This window comes from Erinaceus europaeus, chromosome 14, assembly GCF_950295315.1.
Source record: "Erinaceus europaeus chromosome 14, mEriEur2.1, whole genome shotgun sequence".
Classification (NCBI taxonomy): Eukaryota; Metazoa; Chordata; class Mammalia; order Eulipotyphla; family Erinaceidae; genus Erinaceus; species Erinaceus europaeus.
The window spans coordinates 43,851,453-43,873,294 of NC_080175.1; the positions used below are offsets into that span (position 1 = coordinate 43,851,453).

General features: G+C 49.2%; 1 protein-coding gene across 6 annotated transcripts in view; it reads right to left on the reverse strand.

Annotated features, from left to right (window-relative positions):
* Positions 1-21,842, reverse strand: part of TBCD (tubulin folding cofactor D) — a 176,579-nt gene that overhangs the window by 22,476 nt on the left and 132,261 nt on the right. For 4 of the 6 annotated variants that reach the window (XM_060171679.1, XM_060171680.1, XM_016188752.2 and 1 more), the window contains 6 exons: positions 17,950-18,030; positions 11,224-11,297; positions 9,585-9,702; positions 9,304-9,364; positions 8,075-8,097; positions 5,770-5,801 (listed from right to left, as the gene is read on the reverse strand). In XM_060171679.1, coding sequence (XP_060027662.1) covers positions 5,770-5,801; positions 8,075-8,097; positions 9,304-9,364; positions 9,585-9,702; positions 11,224-11,297; positions 17,950-18,030 — 389 coding nt within the window. The remainder of the gene's footprint in view (positions 1-5,769; positions 5,802-8,074; positions 8,098-9,303; positions 9,365-9,584; positions 9,703-11,223; positions 11,298-17,949; positions 18,031-21,842) is intronic. The other 2 variants (XM_060171682.1, XM_060171681.1) reach the window with 1 other exon arrangement.

Genomic DNA, 21,842 nt, shown 5'->3' on the forward strand with positions numbered 1-21,842 from the left:
TGGGAGTATGGATCGATCTGTCAACACCCATGTTCAGCGGGGAAGCAACTACAGAAGCCAGACCTTCCACCTTCTGCATCCCATAATGATCCTGGGTCCATACTCCCAGAGGGATAAAGAATAGGAAAGCTATCAGGGGAGGGAATAGGATATGGAGTTCTGGTGGTGGGAACTATGTGGCATTGTACCCCTCTTATCCTATGATCTTGTCAATATTTCCATTTTGTAAATAAATAAATAAAAAGTTAAAAAGAAAGAAAGAAAGAAAGAAAAACTCTTGGAAGCCAGGGAACTTCCAACAGATTATCTTCCATGCTGTCCTAGGTGATGTGTATTTTCTCAACAGAACAGGGGAACAAATGGAGGAGCCCACAGAACATTATCTTCGCAGTATTCATCAGTTCTATACCCAGCAAAACCATCCTTTCAGAATGGAGGAGGAAAACGACCTTCACACAAACACAGCAACAAGAAAGATGATGGTATGCTTCTCATGCTAAAGGAAGACGATGCCCTCACAGCATCAGAAACAAAGACAGGAATAACCAAGTGGGGAAAAGAGGGGTGATCCTGCACGGATTTTAACCAGATAGAACAGCAAAGCCGTCTTGAGTGACTTGTAAGGTGGGAAGGGGAAGACATGCAGACATGAGTGTGTACAGGGAGGCAGCAGGGGTGTGGCACAGGTGCTCTGGGCCCTGCTTCAGAACACTAAGCCTCACCCCCACTGCAGGGAGCGGCTCCTTGCTCCCTGGTGACTCAGTGACCTGCTCACTCAGGAGCACTGTGAGCGACTGCCCCCTGGGGGTGATGGAGGAACTGCACAAGGACAATGGTGAGGTGTCAGATGTGGTGGCAGGCTTCACTCTACCAGCAGGGGATATAACAGGTTGTTTGTTTGTTTGCCTCCAGAGTTATCTCTGGGGCTTGGTGTCTGCACTATAAATCCACTGCTCCTGGAAGTCATATTTCCCATTTTGTTACCCTTGTTGTTATTATTGCCATTGCTATTGTTGGATAGGACCGAAAGAAATGTTGAGAGGACGGGAAGACAGAGGGGGGAGAGAAAAACAGACACCTGCAGACCTGCTTCACTGCCTGTGAAGCGAGTCTCCTGCAGGTGGGGAGCCGGGGTCTCGAACTGGGATCCTTATGCCAGTCCTTGCGCTTCTCGCCATGTGTCCTTAACACACTGTGCTACCGCCTGGCCCCCAAGATAATAGTTTTTAAGAAGAAAGAATGGCCGTCCTGCTGGCTGATGAGGGGACAGGGTGGGCACCCCTGCTATCAACCCAGAGGGAGGCAGTGCAGCCTGATGGAGCACCATGGTGTCACAGCCACCCCCCATAGCATCAGGCAGGTGGTGGAGCCAGCCAGTCTGAGGCCTGCTTCCTTCCCTGTGGTTCTACATGGAGTCTCAGAAACGTTGGCCTTCACAGTGGGCAGGAGCCAGAATGAGAGGAACTGGAGTGAGAGCCAGGATGCTCATTCACTCTTGCTCACTTCTCCTGGCTGCTCAGACTGGCCTGGTGTTGCTTCTCTGACAGGTGACAAAGGTTGGGGGAGACGCCCTAGTCTTAAGCATTTACTGCCATGCAAAATTTCCTGGGGGCTTGTGGTCAAGGACAGCAGGAGCTCAGAGCAGCATGTGACCAACATGCCACACCATCCTCGGACTCCAAACCTAGGTCTGGCTTAAACTGGACATGCACATATCCAGGTGCCCGTGTGGCCAAAGCTATTGGGGACCTTTAATGAGACAGGACTGTGTCCTGTCTCAGGAGTGAATGCAGCTAAGCAAAAGCCACGGGGGTAAAGTTGCAGACACACAAGACTTAGAAAGGCAGACAGTGATCAAAAACAGCAGCTGAAAGGACCAGGAGGGAAGACTCAAGGGAAATAAAGTCTCAGGTCTGGCCATGTGCGGTAGGCCACAGACACGTTATGGAACTGTCTCACTTGCTGAACTACTGGTAGGAAACTGAGAACAAGAAGTACCCTGCACACACAGTAGGCTGAGATGGGCACTGAGCCTCAGCGCCAGGCCCAGAGAGGACAGAAGCCCCTGCCTGGGGTGCAGCAGCAGGAGGGGGGTGCCTGGGGCCTACTTTCCTTCCCTCTTCCCACTGACCCACAGAGGCCCAACTGGCCAGAAAGTTGGTAGCTGTGTTCTACCAAGGCCTCACTGACAACCCCAGAGTGGAGAGCAGGCAGAAAGGTGGGGAACCCGCCCCCACCACAGCTGGTCTCCAGGAACCCCCCCCAATAATGCTGCCCTCCACAAGCCTCCCCACCATAGCTACCCACTAGGGTAACACCCTGAGGAGCCTGTGGCTCTGAAGGCCAGGATAGTAGTGAGGCTGCTTGTTTTCTTTAATCCTTAGACTAAACAGGCCCATCGTGTGTCAAGGCAACTGTGGTGAGGGGAGGGGAGGCCCAGCAGGGATGTTGTCAGGGGTGGTGCCCAGGCTTGGCTGCTAAGCCAGAATCCTGGGAGGTGGCTGACAAGACGTCAGGCATTGCTCTGCCTTTCACCAGAGGCCTGTGAGGGGCCCCTCCAAGGGCAGGCACCCAGGCTGGGAATGGCTGGCAACATGAGGGGCCGCTAAGGAGGGAGGCTGAGGAGGGCTTCCATGTTCTGTGGCAACCCCAGGCCCGTGGTAGATGACAGGAGACTCACAGCCAGATCATGTCAAGGGCATGGCCAACCAAGAGGACACGGGGCTGACACAAGAAGTCCCGACTGCAGGGTCAGTGAGAGGCACCATCCCCATTGAAGCTACTTAGAGGGTTCCCATGTGCACCAGGAGATAACTTGCCAGGTAGAGCACAAGCCCTACTGGGCATGAGGCCTGACCATGTAGGAACAGCATAGACAGTACCAGGGAGCTCCAAAAACAGTGGAGTAGTGTTTTGCTGTCTCCTCTCAAAAAACGATGGGATGGAGGAGGCTGCTCAGCAGTAGTATTTGTACAAAAGGTTCATTTCCCCAGCACCATATTAAAAAACAAAAAATCTTAATACTATTGAATAGAAGGTGTCTGTGTGATGAGTGGCTGAGTAAGTTGTGGTCTATATACACATAGAATACTACTCAGCTATTTTAAATGGTGGATTCACCTTCTTTACCCCATTCTGGATGCAGCTCGAAAATATCATGTTAAGTGAGATAGTCAGAAACAAAAAGGATGAATATGGGATGACCTCACTCATAGACAGAAGTTGAAAAACAAGATCAGAAGGGAAAACACTAAGCAGAACTTGGACTGGAGTTGGTGTATTGCACCAAAGTAAAAGACTCTGGGGTGGGTGGTGGTGGGGGCAGAGTACAGGTCCTGGAAAAGGATGACAGAGAACCTAGTGGGGGTTGTATTGCTATGTGGAAAACTGAGAAATGTTACGCATGTACAAACTACTGTGTTAACTGTCGACTGTAAAACATTAATCCCCCAATAAAGAAATTAAATAAACAAACAAATAAATAAAAGAAGATGTCTGTGCTTCCCTCCTCATGACTGACGCCAGCCCGGAAGACACAAGGAGACACACCCATCTCAGAGGGTTGGGACTAAGGGTAGAGAGGCCTCAGCCCAGCTGCAAGTCTCATGGCTTCAGGACCCACAAAGAGGGTCCCCGGTACAGAATCATCAGAGATGGGGCCTGCCATCCCATCTCCTCCCTTCACGTGGGCCACCAGCCCTGTGTGTGTGTCCCGTGCCCCCCACCCCCACCATGCTCCTGTGTTGAGTGGCCCAGCTCCCCTGATGTGCCCTTGAGGCAGAGAAGCTAAGGATTAATTTCTCAATCTGAATAAGAACACAGCTAGAGGCAACCTTCCCCCTTCCCTCAGTATGGGCAGGATTTTCTGTTAAGAGTAATCAATTTAACCAGTGAATTTTCTGTCCCACTTGCTAATGGGTCTGATAGCAAGTCCCACTGATAAGCAAAACAAAGTGTGCTCTCTTTATGTAGAAAAGAAAATATGAGAAAAGATAACGATATAAAAACAAAACCCCAGTGTCTGTGGCCCAGATTTTTGGATATGAGACTGCTGGGCCTGCCAGCATAATAAATGCTTCTTCCTGTTTGAAAGCTTCAGTGTGTCTCATCTCCCTGAGAATGCCACATCACCTTTCATCCTCCTCGTCACTTCTGTCACTTCTTGTACCTATGAACTCTTCTAGACCTGCACCACTAGGCATATGAGACACCTGCTTCCTATCCAGACAGGTGAGCAGTGTGGGGGCAGGGCTGGTGGAGCTATTCACACTGAGCTGGGGGCCCGGACTCCTCCCCGCCTCCAGGCAGGGCCAGGATCTCCACAGGGGGACTTGCAGCCCCCCCCCCCCACTCAAGACCTATACCCAGTGACTCAGGGTCCTGCCCACATGCCCTCCCTGGTCCCTCACAGCTGCCCCCCCTTGTCCATGCACCTCTCTCTACTGCCTCCCCCAAACACCAGGCGACTCTGCTCCCTTGGGGACAGTCACAGCTGCTCTGGGGCTAGGACAATTGAAGCCAGTTCACCATGGCCAGAGCAGCAAGGTGGTGGTGTCCCCTGTGGAGAGGCCAGATTGGGGAGGGGGTAAGCATACTTCCACTGATGGATCAGAACCTGGAGTTGCTAGCAGGCTCTGAGGTCTGAGGACAGGGAATGTTCCATAGCCACTGTGAGGACATGCAGGTTAGCCCTGTTCCTCAATACAGCTGAACCCTATTAGGCCAGACAAAGCAGATGGAGGAAACCAACTTCCCTGAGATGATGGGATTGGGGTGGTCTGGAGCAGCTAGTGGAGCAGCAAATGGAGCAATGGACAGCAGAGGCCCTATGGCCTTCCTGTCTGGAAGGGCAGGGAGGGACAGGGGATGGCAGACATGACTCTCCTGGAGAGACAGAGGGTTAAGTCAGTCTGGGGCAACCTGTTGGGATGAGGGCTCATAGCCAGCAGGGTGAAATGTTCTGGAAGTCATGGGGCAAGTGCTTAAAGAAAAGAAAAAAAAGTGGTGTGCAGGGCAGGGCTGGGGAGGGCCAGGTGGAGGTACAGGGTCCTGGAAGTCCACACTGGTGGGGGACAGTCTACGGTGGTCATCCCCACCCACCAAGGCATGTCTGCCCCATCCACACCTCCTGGCTTAGGGCTCCTGGGTACCTGGGCACAGTGTGTGGCTAGGATAGACCCAGTGAGCACCTGGTAGACCAGCAGGCAAGAGGTTGGGCTTTTTGGAAGGTTGAACAGAAAAGGCCCTCAGTGTCCCGCAAGGCACATGGGCGTCACCCCAGTCCCCAGGGACATGCCCATATGCTCTGAAAGCTGTCCTGTGCTCAGTGGCTGAATCCACCTGGGATTCTGTGCTGAAGAAAGAAATGCAGCAACTTTCTCCATCACTACACACCACATCCCTTCACGGAAGAGGAGCCGTACCTTGCTTCCCCAACCACCCAACGGCTACAGTTCTTGGCTGCTGATATTCACTGCAGCCCACAGGAGCAGAGAATCAGTTAGAACCTCTGGAGGTGAGGAGGTAATAAAGCACTGGATTCTCAAGCATGGAGTCCTAATTTCAATCCCTTGTAGCACATGTACCAGAAATGATCATAAATAAATAAATAAATAAATAAATAAATGCCTTGAGTAGCACCCCTCAGCAGGAAGCCCAGGAATGAGTATGTAAGGCCAGGAGCTCTAAGGGCAGATCCCCTGCCCTCGGAATGACAAGCCCAGGAGCCAGGAGCCCCAAAGACTCTTCCCTTCCCTCCCCTGGACCTACCTGCGTGCCTCATGAGCTCGCCTCCTAGGCCCCTGGAAATAAACAAGAGCATGCAGGTTACAATCTCACATGGTATGAGACAACACCCCCACACACACACACTTCACCCCGCAAATCCAGATGCAAGTCAGCTGTAGTCACTGTGCTGAGCACAAGCTGCCACTTCCTAGGCAGAAATGGAGGCATGCTCTGCAGCCAAATCAGCAGCCTCAAACCCCAGCCCATGAGGGGAGTTTTGTCCTGACATCACCCACAGCAGCACAGTCCTGGGCTGCTTCATGATAGGGGTGTGTTCTAGAAAATAAGTACCTGACTGATTTCTGTTGTGCAGATGTCACAAGTGTGGCTGCAGGGACCTGGATGGGGCAGATTCCGTGGCCCACTCTTTACCAGGTGGTAAGTGGCAAATGACTGGACTCATCACCTCATAGAGTGAGCGCAAATAAATCCAGAGTAGACCTCAACTCCTGCTTTATAAAGACCAGAGCAGTGCTGGGCGGTGGCACACCTAGTTGAGTGCATATGTTACAATGCACAAGGACCTGGGTTGAAGCTCCCAGTCCCCACCTGCAGGGGGAAAGCTTTGCAAGTGGTGAAGCAGTGCTGCAGGTGTCTGTCTCTCTCCCTCTTTATCACCTCCTTCCCTCTCGATTTCTAGCTGTCTCTATCCAATAAATAAATAAATATTAAGAAAAAAGGGGTGGAAAAGTCTTTAAAAAAAAAAGGTCCGGGGGTTGGTGCAGTGGATAAAGCACTGGACTCTCAAGCATGAGGTTCTGAGTTCAATCCCCAGAAGAACATGTACCAGAGTGATGTCTGGTTCTTTCTCTCTCTCCTCCTTTCTCATTAATAAATAAAATATTTTTTTAAAAAGACCAGAGGGACCTGAGACTCAGGAAAGATGTCATCTCCCAGACCAGGAAGCAAGCACATCATAGGGTACTGTGCTGCCCATCTTGAGGCTAAACTAGCCTCTACTGCTCACACCAGCAAAGGGCTGGACATGAAACCAGAAGCACTCAGACCGGGCCCAGGAACTGGCTCAGTGGTAGCTTATTAACCTTTCATGCCTAGGGCCACAGAGGTTCCAGCTTCAATCCCTGTGACAACCACCTACTAGAGCTGAGCAACACTCTGGCCACTCTATAATAATAATTGATGATGATGATGTATTCTCATGTGCAAAGCCCTGAGTTCAAGTCCATACTCCATATGAGGGTACCAATGAGAGGCACCAGGGAGGCTCCATGGTTGACAGAATGGTGTCTCTCCTCTCTCTGAAAGAAATATATTAAGAAAGGGGAGTCGGGCGGTAGCGCAGTGGGTTAAGCGCAGGTGGCACAAAGTGCAAGGACCGGCGTAAGGATCCGGGTTCCAGACCCCGGCTCCCCACCTGCAGAGGAGTCGCTTCACAGGCGGTGAAGCAGGTCTGCAGGTGTCTATCTTTCTCTCCCCCCTCTGTCTTCCCCTCCTCTCTCCATTTCTCTCTGTCCTATCCAATAACAACCACATCAATAACAACAACAATAATAACTACAACAACAACAACAAAAGACAACAAGGGCAACAAAAGGGAAAATAAATAAAATTTAAAAAAAATTTTTTTTTAAAAAAAGAAATATATTAAGAAAAAAAAGGGGGGAGACGCAGAAGGCCACTCAGCAGTTTTATACAAGCATTAGGACCTGAATTCACTCCCCAGCACGGCATTAAATAAAGAAGAGGAAAAAGGGGCCAGGTGGTGGCAAAGGACCATGTACAAGGACCCAGGTTCAAGTTCCTGGGCCCCACCTGATGGGGAAAATATTATGAACAGTAAGGTAAGGCTGCAGGTGTCTCTTTCTCCCTATCTCCCCTTCCTTCCTTGGTTTCTGTGTATATCTAGTATATAAGTAATTAATATTTTTAAAAAAAGAAGAAAAAGAACATCCAGCAAGATAAGTCACCTGGATAGTGCACCTGCTTTGCCATATGGAAGACCCAGGTTCGAGACTGACCTCCACTGGAGGAAGCATTGGGGGAAGCTCTGGTGTATCTCCCTTTGACTATCTGAAAAAGTCAGCCTGGAGCAGCAGAGGCCTAGCAATAACCAAAAAACAATACAAAAAAAACCCTCAATAATAATAACAGAAGGGAGGAGAGGGGTAGGCACCATCTCATAGGCCCCCCAAGTGAGGAAGTGAGGGGGTGGCCATGGGCCCACATCCCCACATCACTGAGTAGTTGTGAGGTAGCCTTCCCCTCACTGCACATCTGACCTGCTCAGCAAGACACAAAGCACAGAACTCAGGCTTGTCACACTCACCTGTATAGCTGACGCTCGTGAAGCTAAAAGCAAAGGGTTAGAATTAGTGGATTTCAACAATCTGGGTTCCTAAGTACTACAATCACTATAGGAAGTAGCTGTGAGTATAACACACAGGAAGTGAGAAATGGGCACTGTTTCTCAGGAGCTGAGGGGACGGGTTGATCTGTGAGGACCTTACTAAGCTCCCAGCATGCGCCCTGGCCTATTTCACCCTCACAGTAGCACTGAGGGAGCCCTCCCACCCACTTAGGAGAACTGAAGTGACACTCGAGGTGGGAGGTCATCACTGTGGCCTAAGTCCTGGTCAACTAGTCAACTAGTGAGGGACCCTGAGGGCTCTTATCCCCCCAGATGTGGAAGCCTTCCCATCATCCTTGTCACTGGTCAGATCAACTCAGGGTCACCCTGTGTGAACTCACCCTGGAACTCTAAGTGCATCAGCCCTCCTCATGGAGGCTCCCAGTGGCTGCTCCCACTGGCACTTGGCAGCCCAGTGATGGGAACAGCAGTCGCAGCCCAGAGAGTCCAACCCACCTGCCCAGGCCACTCCCTTGCCCAAGGCACACAGGGGATACAAGGAGAATGCCAGGCTCCCTATTCAGAGACACCCGAGTGAAGAGGCTAAACGCTGGTGACACAAATAGGCCAGGGAGCTGAGGCCACAGTGGTGTGTCACAGAGGCACAAACCTAAAGGACCAACTGTTGGGACAAGAAACTGTCAGATCATGATTTCTGCATCATCCTGAAATACCCACAGTTGACACTGTCACCTCCTCTAAGTTCCAGAAGCCTTTGAGAATCATAAACCCAGATAGCACAGAGGCCTTCTCCCCACAGAACAGAGACTCAGCTGGGTTCCTGAGGCTGAGGAGTAGAGGGCTGCAGGGCTGTTCAAGGGCCATCTGTGGCCACCACCCCTCATTGTTCCACAGCTTGGAGCAGAAGGAGCCATCAGCAGAGGTGACGAGGGTGGGGATAGGGATGGGACCAGAAGGAGGCATCTGTGCTCACCTGGTAGTGCACAGCCCTTTCAGGGGAACCCCACTGTACCTGGTCACAGGGGAAGCCAAGGCCCAGCTTCTGCTCCTCACAAAGCCTGGTGACCCACACACCTGGGAACTGAACCTCACAGGGGGGCTTCAGGGTCACCAGACCAAAGCTTTTAAGGGGGCTGAGAGGTGAGAGGGGGACAATGCCCGGCCCAGGTGAGGCAGGGAGCACACACCTGCTGATGGATCTCTCTTAGGCCCTGCACCATCTTCTCATCCAGGAAGTCCGTAACCAGCCTGTGGGGTCCAAACAATACATGAGAACCTGCTGGAAGGGCCCTCAAAGAGATCAGGGCCTGGACCCAGTGACCCTGCAAATGCCCAAACTTGTTGGTGAGCTAGCTACCCATGGGGCAACTGATAGACACCAGGGATGGCCACCCCGAGAGGATGGAGGGAGCCAGCCTGGGAATGAATGGGGAGGCCCCCAATGCCAGTCCTGGGTGAGGGATCCTACCTGCCCTCCTGTGCCGCCAGCCTGTGCAGGCTGAGGGCCACCTCCGCGCAGGCCAGCACAGCCCCATGCCGCGTGTGCAGATCCAAACTCTGTGTCATTGACAGCAGGCGTGGGAAGACTGCAGGGGGCAGGGAGGGACAGTGGTCACGGGGGCTTAAGACAAGTGCTCATGTGTGTATATCACCCAGCAGGTGTGTCCCACCCTGGGGCAGAAGAGAGGGGGACACCCCAGGAGGCGTGGGCTCTATCAGCAACAGGACTGGGACACTTCCCTGGTGCTCACACAGGGGTACCAGGAGGGCAACGGAGTGCCCCAGCAACCTCACTGCTAAGACAGAACATGTGCCCCTCTCCCCACCTCCCTGGGTGAGGGCAGCTACTGTGTCCAGGTGTCTCTTGTCACTGAGGGGTGAATGCCTCAGAGAGACAGTTCTGGGGACCCCACAGTCACAGTGGGCTTGGCATTCTCGCTTGGGGATCCTGGGCCCAGCAGCCCCTCAGGTGGGCACTACAAAGCGCCACAGCTGCACTCAGCAGGAGCCACATCTGGGTTGAGCACAAGGAGGGAAGTGGGAAAATGAAGTAGGCTGAGGGTCAGACATTGTCTCTAAGAGGGACATTAGGGCCCCAGTCAAGTGACCACAAGGCAGAAGGACCTGGGAAGCAGCAGCCACAACTCTCCCTGCAAAGAGTCAGAGCAGCTTAAACACAGGGCACGTGAGACCTCGGTTCCAAACAAAGACCACTCACACAGGCCACCAGGAAGGGGTGTAACTTGGAGAAATACATTTCCCTCCATTTATATCCCATGTGCAGCCCAGAAGGCAGCCCCAGGGCTAGAGGGCATGCTTTGCAAGCTGAGAAGCCAGGTTCAATCCCCAGTACCACACATGCCAGAGAGACGCTCAGGTCTCTCCTAAATTAATAAATCTTTAAAAAATAAAATGAGTGGGCCTGATGGTGGTGTACACAGTAGAGCACACACAAGGACCACGGTTCAAGCCCCCACTCCCCAGCTGCAGGGGGAAGCTTCATGAGGGGTGAAGTGGGTCTGCAAGTATCTATCTCCTCGCCTCAATTTCTCTCTGTCATGACTAACAATAGCAGGGGAAAAAGGCTACCAAGATTGGTGGATGTATTGTGTAGGTAGGTACTTGAGCCCCAGTGGTAACCCTGGTGGCAATAAAAATAATATAAAATAAAATGAACCAGGTGCATACTGATTCTGAGCAGCAAAGATAAACTGATCTTCTTTCCCAAGTGACGATGGAGGGTAACACACAGTGGCGGCAAGACTTCAGCAAACTCAGCTCTGAGGCTTCCAGAGCAGACCAGCCAGGAAACTGGGGCACACTGTCACTTTTCCTACATGGTGCCTAGGGGGACAACAAGGCCCCCACACGCTCTGCCCACCAAGCCCCCTCCCAGACTCACTGCTCATGAATAACATCACTTGTGTTAAACAGAAGCGATATCTGAAACATGCATGTGCTCGGGTCTGTGCTGTGTCCCAAGGAAGCATATAACGGCTCTTTACACACTCCCTAGAGGAGTGAAGGAGCCCCCAAGGCCCTAAACCAGCAGGTTTCCTGTTTGCTTTCTGTGGTGTGCACACACGAGGGTGCCAGGGCACACTTACCCTGGGAGGCCATGTACTCAGGCGCCTGTGGGGTCAGGTTATGTAGTGCCTTTGCTGACAGCTCTCGGATGACCCTGGTGGTGGAGGACACAGAACTGTCAGTCCCTGAGCTTTGTTCAAATTACATCAAAAAAGCAAGAATGGGGGCTGGGTGGTAGCACAGCGGGTTAAGCGCACGAGGCGCAAAGCACAAGGACTGGTGGAAGAATCCCGGTTCGAGCCCCCCGGCTCCCCACCTGCGAGGGGGGATCACTTCACAAGCAGAGAAGCAGGTCTGCAGGTGTCTCTCTTTCTCTCCCCCTCTCTGTCTTCCCCTCCTCTCTCCATTTCTCTCTGTCCTATCCAGCAACAACAACAGCTATAACAACAATAACAACAGCAACCACAACAAGGGCAACAAAATGGGAAAAATGGCCTCCAGGAGCAGGTCCTTGTACTTAACTGGGTGTGCCACTGCCCAGCACCCTTTCACTAACAATTAAATAAAGTATTTATTAAAAAACAAAAAATGCGAGGAGTTGGGTGGTAGCGCAGTGGATTAAGCACAAGGACCGGCATAAGGATCCTGGTTCAAGCTCCCGGCTCCCCACCTGCAGGGGAGTCACTTCACAGGCGGTGAAGCAGGTCTGCAGGTGTCTGTCTTTCTCTCCCCATCTCTGCCTTCCCCTCCTCTCTCCATTTCTCTCTGTCCTATCCAACAAAGACAACAACAATAACTACAACAATAAAACAAGAGCAACAAAAGGGAATGAATAAATAAATATTTCTTTTAAATGCAAGAAGACACTACATACATCATTTTCAATTGGCTACAGAGCCAAAACCACACTATGAAAACACACACAGGGAGGGACAAATAATTAGAAACTTCACTGTAAGAAACAAGATGATGAGAATTTACCAAATGAAGCTCCTGGACATGACCCAGCTCAAGCCACTCCTGCAGCCTCAGTGGCACAGGCAGTGTGTCACAAGCATCACCGGTCTCACAGCCTGAGTTAGCAAGGCGACCCAGGCAGAAGCCCAAACCAGACCATGTGATATCACAGGAGTAGGTTGGAGGACTTTCACGGGGTGAAGCAAACAGGTGGGAGGCTTCTGACCACGTCACATAGGACCTGTTCTCACACATGACCAGAGCCACAAAGGCACAGACTGGATGCTCAGGACTGGTTAAGGGGCTGAGATCATTCTTGGGCCCACAGTGGGCACAACAGATCCTGGTCCAACACCCCTCAGCTTCCTTGACCACTAGATGCCAAGAAGACGCTTGGCAGAGAGCAGGAGACTCTACCTGGCGCATAACCAAGATCATAGGAACAGACACATGGGCCGGTGGTGGTGTACCCTGTAGAGTGCACAGGATACCATGCACCTTGCAGTCCCCACTGGGAGAAGCTTTTTGTAAGTGGTGGAACTGTGTTGCAAGTTTTTTTTTTCCCTCTCTCTTTCTCTCCATCTCTGTCTTACCCCCTCACTCTCAGTTTCTTTCTCTATTCAACGAACAAATGAAGCTTCAGATTCAATCCCCCATATCACCATAGGCCAGAGCTAAGTAGTGCTCTGGTAAAAAAAAAAAGAACCAGAACCACATGCCTGAACAGAACCTGCACTCTGACCGTCAAGCATCGCAAATACAGTGACATGTGGCAGTGGACAGTGACCTGCAGGGGACACCTCCCCCAGCCAGCCTTCGCTCAGTTCCCAACAGCAAGTGCCAGCTCTGCAAGCAGAAGCAGCTCCATTACCAATACCACGACAGGTCCACAGCTGCCACACAGGATGCCAGCCACCCCATCGGGACAGCAAAATCCCAGGGGTGCCCCTCCCATGTACTCCACAAACTGTCACTTTCTGACATCATCAGATTCTGAGGTGGAAACAAGGGAAAAGCTTTTTCATGTTAGACTTAGCTTGCCTGTGCTTTTGGTATATTTGAGAAGCCTCTGCAACATAAGGAAAAGTAGACTGGAAACATGATAAATTTAGTAAATAAATTGGACTGCACTAAAATTAAAATCTGCAGTGTATCAAAGAACACAATAGTAAATAAGTCAAGCTACTGAATGGGAGAGGGTATTTGTGAGTCCTGTCTCTGGATAAGGGATTAACATCTAAGACATAAAAAGAGCTCCTCCAACTTAACAACAGAACTAGCAAAACCCAAAGCAAAAATTGATGAGAAAATGGCCAAAGGGCAGGGAGACAGCTCACCCAGTAGAGCACATGCTTCACCCTACATAAAGCCCTGGGTTTGAGCCCTGCCACTCCATGGCAACACTACAGATGACACATGGGTGGCAGATGGTGCTGTGCTGTCTTTTGTATCTTTTCCTCTCTAAAATAATTTTTTTTTTACATCAGCTCTTAGAGGCCACTCAGCCATAGTTGCTGTGCATGTGTGAGGCCTGGTTCACTCCCTGGTGATGGGAAACAAATGACACAGGAGCTATTTCTCCTGAGATCACTCTAGGTGATCACCAAGTTCATGAAATGAGGCCCAACATCACTAATCACTGGGGAAATGCAGATCAAAACCACAGGGAGCTATCACCTTGTTCCATTAAGATAATCACAGAAAACAACTAGTAGTAGTGAGGATATGCAGATTAAAACCCTTGGACTGGCTGGTTCAAAGGGATAGAAAATGGCATGGCCATTATGTAAACATTTTGAGGTCCCCCCCGCAAAAAAAGAAAATATTAGAGCTATCCTTTGATGTAGAAATTCCACTTTAGGTGTAAAGACAAAAAAAAAAAAAAGTGAAAGCAGGCACTGAAAGCTATCTACAAGCCCATGTGCCCAACAGCATTAATCACAACTAGCCCCAGTGCAATGTGACCAAACCCACAAAAAAGGGAATGCTAGTCAACCTTAGTAAGGAGGAAACTGAGATACCTGCTGAATTACAAATATGTGAAATGAAGGGAACCAGTCAACAAGGGCAGGCAGTCACACAAGGCCCCTGAAGGTGTCAGATCTGCACAGACAGGAGGTGCCCCACACACAGACAGGAAATGTATGCCGCAGGCTGGGGAAGCAGTGGAAATGGATGGTGGAAAAGACCACACAGCAATGTGAATGTGCTGAACACTACTGGATGTTACACTAAAAATGGGTAAGACAGCGAATATTACATGTACTTATCACAATCAAAACAATATTAATTGTGACTCATCCTGGGGGTGAGTATGTCTAAGTATCACAGCACATTTGGGTTTGAAAAGAAATCCAAGATACTGGGTCACAGCCTTTAAGGGAGTAGATGATGAACTGTGTATGGGGGAAATCCCGGAGGTGGTATTTGACTCTCAGCATGAGGTCCAGACTTGGTCTCTGGCATCACGATGCATGCTTTGGCCCTCGAGTCCTCTCATTAATAAGCACATCTGGTGGTCCGGGAGGTGGTGCAGTGATAGGGCTTTGGACTCTAAAGCATGAGGTCCGTAGTTCGATCCCCAGCAGCACATGTGCCAGAGTGATGTCTGCTGGTTCTTTCTCTCTCGTTCTATCTTTCTCATTAATAAATAAGTAAAATTAAAAAAAAAAAAAGCTCATCTGGAGGTAGGTATATAAGGACACCTAGACAAGAAAAGGCAGGTTCCTAAAGACTGTCTGTGGAAACTTCTATAAGGTTCCTCCTTTCCCATGGGCCATGCAGTTACTAGAAAATTGGAGACCTTATTTATGGACTTTCAGGTAAAAGCTCCTTACTGACAGAGGAATAGAAATATCTCAACCTCTAAAAAAATATAGTAAAACCACAACCATGCTTTGAAAATTCTAACATCCCAGAGAATGTCACCCAGTGTTACCATGAGGATCTCTGAACCCAACCAAATATAGGACATTTCACCTCCATGTGATCTGACATCCTTAAAAGGTCAAGTTGCTAAGACTTACACTAAAAAAGGATAACTGAAAAATAGAGAGACAGACTGATTTATGAATGAGAAAGAGAGAGAACCTGAGCACCACACTGGCACATGTGTCACCAGGAATTCAACTCAGGACTCCATGGGTAAGGCTTCAACCAACTGTGCTGCCTCCCAGACTGCCAAACAGGCAGACATTTAAAATCAAATTAAGTACCCAAAAGTCACGACAGGGATCAAGATGACACTGATGATCACATTCAATGTTGACAGACTAAAGCCCCCACACAGGTAGAGGGAGCCAGACTGGACAAAGACCCAGCACACGCTGTCTGTGGTCTGAGAACACAAACATGGCCTCAGAGCAGCAGCGGCCACAGCTGGCCAGATCTGGTGCCGACCCAGTTCAGGCAGTTTTCTGTGTGTGAACCCAAACTAAGAATGGTTTGCACATTTTAAAAGAATCATGCAGAGGATGGGTGGTGACACGTTACCATGAGCAGGGACCCAGGTTTAAGTCCCCAGTCCCCACCTTCAGGGGGAGCTTCATGACTGGTGAAGCAGTGCTATTGGTGTCTCTCTTTTCTACCTCTTCCTTTTTTTTTTCTCTCTCTCTCTCTCCCTCCCCCTTTATCACAAACAGAAAGAAAAACAAAAGCAAAAAGAAAAAATGGCCACTGGGAGTGGTGAAGTAATACAGGTCTAGTGCCCTGGTAGCCAAAAAAAAAAAAGCATATTTTTTTATAAGAAAAGTTGCCTAAAACATTTTCTATATGGGAAAGAATTAAAAAAAAAAGCTTGCCACCCTCACAGTGTGTGACAATATCAAGTGACACTCTGAGATAAGAAAAGAAACCTAATGAGAATCAAAGATCAAAGAAGGTTCAACACATCATGTACATACCCAAAATGTACAAAGGGAAGCTGACTGATGAGAATGAGGGAGAGGGAGAGGAAAAAAATGAGTGAGCACTGTCACGGGGCTGCCAGCAGCTCATGCGGCTCACAACAGGCAACACAGCCGCATCGACGGTGCCAGCTCCAGGTGCTAAGAAGCCAAAGCATGTGGGCTGGGTTCCCGCTGGAGAGTCCTGCTGCACGTGGGAGGACTCTGGGGTTGGGTCTGTGTGTGGGATGCCTGCCTCTACACAGAGGAGATGAACCTCGGCGGGCAGTCCCAAGTGCTCACACAGTGGTCACAGCCAGGTCCCTGTTCCTGAGGTTCCTGTCCCCAAGGCTGGCACCCAGGACCCCATACAGACAGTAAGGCTGGCCCTGCCATAGACTGTAGCCTCAAGGCCTCGGTCCTTCTATAAACTAGACTACACTGCCCACTTTCTGAAAGTACTCCCCAGCCTCAGCGTGGGGTTCAGGATGAACCCCTGATAAAACTGCTAACACCACAGGTATCCACTGTCTACACAGACACCAGAGCCGTCTACCTACTGACTGCAGATGCCCACAGGGCACTAGGACACGGGGAATGCTCCAGTTGAGGGAGTCCTGGGGGGGGGGGGGGGTGTCATGAAAAGACAACCATGTAGGGGTATGCAGAGTGGAGAAAGGTAGGGCACGTAGGGAGGGGAGGCAGGTTCCTGCATCATCAGGAGTCCACGTGGGGGCACTCAGCTGAGACCAACTGCCCGGGGACACTGGGTAGGCACCATGTCAGCACAGGTCCACTGACTCACACAAGCTATTTGATTTAATTTTTCACTTAATTCCACTATTTGAATTAAAAAACAAACTGGGGAGACAGCGTAATTATTATGCAAATAATTCTCATGCCTGAGGCTTTGAGGTCCCAGGTCAATCCCTGGCACCATCATAAACTATAGCTGAGTAGTGCTCAGGGAACAAACAAACAAACAAATAATCTATGTGCCTGGAGAACTAACTCAGCCAGTAAGCACAGCATCAGACTTGCATTTCTGAAGTCCCCAGTAGCACGAGCACAGTGATGGTCTCTGGTTCACGTGCACCTCTCCATCTCTCTCAGATGCAATATGTAAAATGTAAATAAATAAGGGGGTTGAGTGGTGGCACACCCAGTTAAGTACAAACATGCCCATCTGCAAGGACCAGGGTTCAAGGCTATGATCCCCACCTGCTGGGAGAAGTTAGGATCAGTCAAGCAGTGCTGTAGGTGCCTTTCTATCCATTTCCTCCTCCCCTCTTAATTTCTAGCAAAACAAAAAATTTAAAAATAAATAATGTTTATCTGGTTTTTATTTCTTTATTGGGGAGATTAATGGTTACATGTGTGACATTTCTCAGTTTTCCACATAACATTCTAACTACCCACCTAGGTCCTTCTCCACCATCATGTTCCAGGAGCTGAACATTCCCCCCACCTGACCTGACTCCTTTACTTTGGTGCAATACACTGCAAGCTATTTATCTTTATTTTATTGCCACCAGGGTTATCGCTGGGCTAGATGCCAGCATGAATCCACCACCCCCAGCTGCCATTCCCACCCTGTCTCCACCTTTTTTCCTATTTTATTAGATAGGACAGAGAGAAATGGGGGGGATAGAGAGAGAAAAAAAAGAGAGAGACACCCAGAGACCTGCTTCACCAAATGTGAAGCTTCCCCACAGAAAGTGAGTGGGGGTGCGGTGGGGGAGTTGTCAAACCTTGATCCTTATGCAAGGCAATGTGTGCACTTAAGAAGATCCTCCTACATAAATCATTTTAAAATATGATCTCTACAGAAAGAACATGTGCTCAGAGCTTTAAAGCTCAATGTGATCTCTCCTTTGGAAAAGAGAGGAAAAAAATTCCTATTTGGAAAACAAACTAATAAAATGCACAACTAATTAGATAAGCACAAAAGAACACAAAACCTACCCATCCCAGTGGCTGATCTTCAAGGTCACCAGGTGGTCGATGAGTGGCTGTGTGTACTCGGGGAAGCCAGCAACGAACACACTGGAAAGACAAGTTCAAGTTCAGAGACAGTTGAGGGCATGTGGTACAGGGGCTTGCTCCAGGGAGTTGGCCCAGCTTCCAAGAAGCCTGGCAGGTTCCAGAACACATCCAAGATGAGTGAGGGTGCGTCCACACATAGACATACAGCCGGGCAACGGCTAGGCTGGCAGGGCCTGGGGACTCTCGTGTGCCTAAAGCTTGAGGTTCCACCCCCAGCACCACATGTACTAGAAGGGTGCTTTGGGTTTTCTCTTTCTCTCCACCTCTATGACAAGTAAAATCAGCGTGGTGGCATACCCATGTTACAGTGCACAAAGACCTGGGTTCATCCCGTGGTCCCCACTTGCAGGAGGTAGCTTCATGAGTGGTGAAGCAGGGCTGCAGGTGCACCTCCCTAATTCCCCTCCTCTCTTGATTTTTATTTAATTATTTTTTATTGAATAGAGATAGAAATCAAGAGGGAGGGGGAAGATAGAGAAGCAGAGAGAGAGAGAGAGAAAGAGAGAGAGACACCTGCAGCACTGCTTCATTACTTGTGAAGCTTCCCCTCCCACCCCTAACCCCTACAGGTGGGAACTGGGGGTTGAACCCAGGGCTTTGTGCATGGTAATGTGTGTAATAGACCAGATGTACAACCACCCAGCCCCTCTCAGTTTCTCTCTGTCTCTATCCAATATATATTAAAAAAAAAAAAAAAAAGAAAAGAAAAAAAGTAAAATCAATCTTTGGGCCAGCGAATTAGCTCCCCTGGGAGAGCCCTAGCCTTGCCCTGCACGAGTCAGGTCTGAACCCCAGTACAAATGTGGGAGTGCTACGGCAGTGCTGTAGCCTGCCTCTCTCTCTCTCTCTCTCTCTCTCTCTCTCTCTCCATCTCTTGGACTCTCCCTCTATCGGAAAATGCCAACCTGGAGTAGTGAAACCCCAGAGACAACTACAATAACAAAACTATTTTTAAGTAAATGTTCATGACAGCTGTTATCATCAGAGCCAAAAACCAAGCTGCCTCTCAAGGGCCACAGAAAGGCAAAGAACTGAAGAATGAGGACAAGACACTGACACCCAGGCCACACACAATCCTCAAAGTCATTGTGCTAAGTAAAACCTCAGATCAAAGAAGGCTCCTTCTGATTTCACGCATGTGACACATCACAGAAGTGCCACAAGCGCCCTGCCCTGCACAGGGAGGCTGCTCATGTGACAGTCCTCATGGCTGATGGATATCAACCAGGACTCACACATTAAAACCACAAGCCCTAAAAATATCACAGGAGAGAAGCTTGGGAGGTGGCGCAGTGGATAAAGCATTGGACTCTCAGGCATGAGGTCCGAAGTTCAATTCCTGGCATTGCACGTGCCAGAACACACTCTATTTTTCTCTCCATCTCTCTTTTGTTAATGAATAAAGTTTTTTTTTAATATCATACAATGAATTTTACAAGCAATCTGAAAGTGACACTTTTCTTATTTTTTACTCTATTTTAACAATAGAGGGAGAGGTATGGGTGGAGAGAGAGAGAGAGAGAGGGAGGAAGGGAGAGGAAGAGGACACACATAAACAGAACATTGCTCAGGTCTGACTTATGGTGGTGCCAAGAATTGAACTCAGGACATCCTGGGCCTCAGGCATGAAAGTCTGGTGCAAAAACCACTGTGACATTTCTCTAACCCTGAGTGGCAGGCCTTTCAAATGATTCAAAACTCAAAGCCATAAAAAGATCAGTACAGGGGGTCGAGCTGTAGCACAGCAGGTTAAGAGCACATGGCGCGAAACTCAACAACTGGTGTAAGGATCCCGGTTTGAGCCCCCGGCTCCACACCTGCAGGGGGGTTGATTCAGAAGCGGTGAAGCAGGTCTGCAGGTGTCTATCTTTCTCTCCCCCTCTCTGCCTTCTCCTTTCTCCATTTCTCTCTATCCTATCCAGGAAAAACAACATCAATAATAATAATAACCACAACAATGATTAAAAACAACAAGAGCAACACAAAGGAAATAAATAAATAAATAAAATATATTTTTTAAATGATCAGTACAGACACATAATTAAAAGAAATGTTTTCCAGGAAAACACACACACACCATAATCAATGTTAAAAGATAAAAATTAAAATGAGGGCCAGGGAGATCAAGCACACCAGACTCTCATGCCTAAGATACCAGAGGTTGCAAGTTCAACCCTCAGCACCAGCACAAGCCACAGTTGAGCAGCACGCCGCCTGTGTTTCTGTCTCCTCATGAAAATAAATAAATCTTTAAAGTAAAACAAAGTGAAAAAAAAGATAAAAATGAACTCAGAAAAATATCTATAACTATTATCACAAAAACATCATTGCCAAGTTAGAAAAAGCACTGACAATGACAGTTGCACATGGGAAAGTGAAAGATAAACTGTGTCCATCTGCTGGTGCCACACTAGCTTTGTGGGGGCCGGGCTGGTAGCTCACCTGGACAGGCATCTGCCTTGCCATCTGCACAAGCAGATCTGAGACAGAAACAGGGACACTTCAGTGCTATGGTGTCTCCCCCCACACACCCCCCACCATCTGAGTCAGGCAGGAGAGGAAAAGCCTAGGTAGTGACAAAAAAAAAAAAAAAAGATAAAAGTTTTACTGTCACTGCTGCAAGGACCTAGGCATGTCTAGAAGCATTGCCAGGCACATCCGGCAGACTCCAGCCGCCCTCAGCTGGACTCCCTCTGCCAGTCAGCACCCCCTCCTGCGGCCCATGCTAATACAGAGCCCTTGAGTCTTTCTACCTTGGGTCCCAGGGAGAACCCTTCACTACCCCGTGGTTGCCGCCATGACGATCTCTCTCACCTGTGGTGAGCGTGCAACAGGCCCTGAGCAAGGCTAAGATCTGGCAGTGTCTCTACAGCGTGCAGACAGTGCTTGTAGTTTAAGTTTTGACAACAAGGCTAAGAGCCAGCAGGGACTTCACCTGGGAAACTTGGGCAAAGGAAGGAGACTGTCCAAGTGAAATATACGTTCAGATTTGAAGAAACTAAGGAGTCAGCTCAGCAGGTACAGCATGTGCTTTGCAAGCCAGAGGCACAAAGTTCAACCCCCAGCACCTCATATGGCCAGAGAGGTCCTCTGATCTCTCTCCCTGGACAAGCAAATTAAAAAAGCAAAGTTTCATAATCAGAGAAGTAGAACGAGGAGTAAAACAGGAAAGAACTAATAATGGCAGCAGTAAATGCTGAAGACAGACAGAAAGCACAGACACATCTGTGAAGATACAAATTGTGTTACCACATTCAAAGGTTCCCACTAAGAGGTTAAATATTGCTGCTGCTGCTGCTGCTTCTTTTTTTAATCTGTAGTGATAGTCTACAAAGAGGAGTGACAGGGACTCCCTCTATCCTTTGGGCATGTGACAGCTAATAATTGTTGTAATACAACAACTGTTGTATTATACTGGGTATATTTCCTCTCCCAGCTTATGACTAAGAAATCCAAAAAGCATATACTTTTTCATGTGGTTGTTACAAAGGCACATGCTGTCCTTGCACTTAAAATGTACAGAGAAAGTGTGAACGTCATTCCTGAAAACTGCAGATATGTGGGGAATATTTAACCTGATCCTACTCAGCTCACAAATCATCTAGAGGGAACTCTGCCTTGGAGAGGGACCACCGCTGACACAGAAAAAGACACACAGTGACTTCTCACCCAAGCTCTCAAAGAAATTCATGGGGTTTTTTTGTGTTTGACACCCAGCAGAAGGCCACAGTCTGGCTTAGGGAGGTTCTCGACGAAAGCAAGCCCTTCAAAGAGAAGGTGCTTGACAGATAGGATGGTCTAAGAGGAAATGT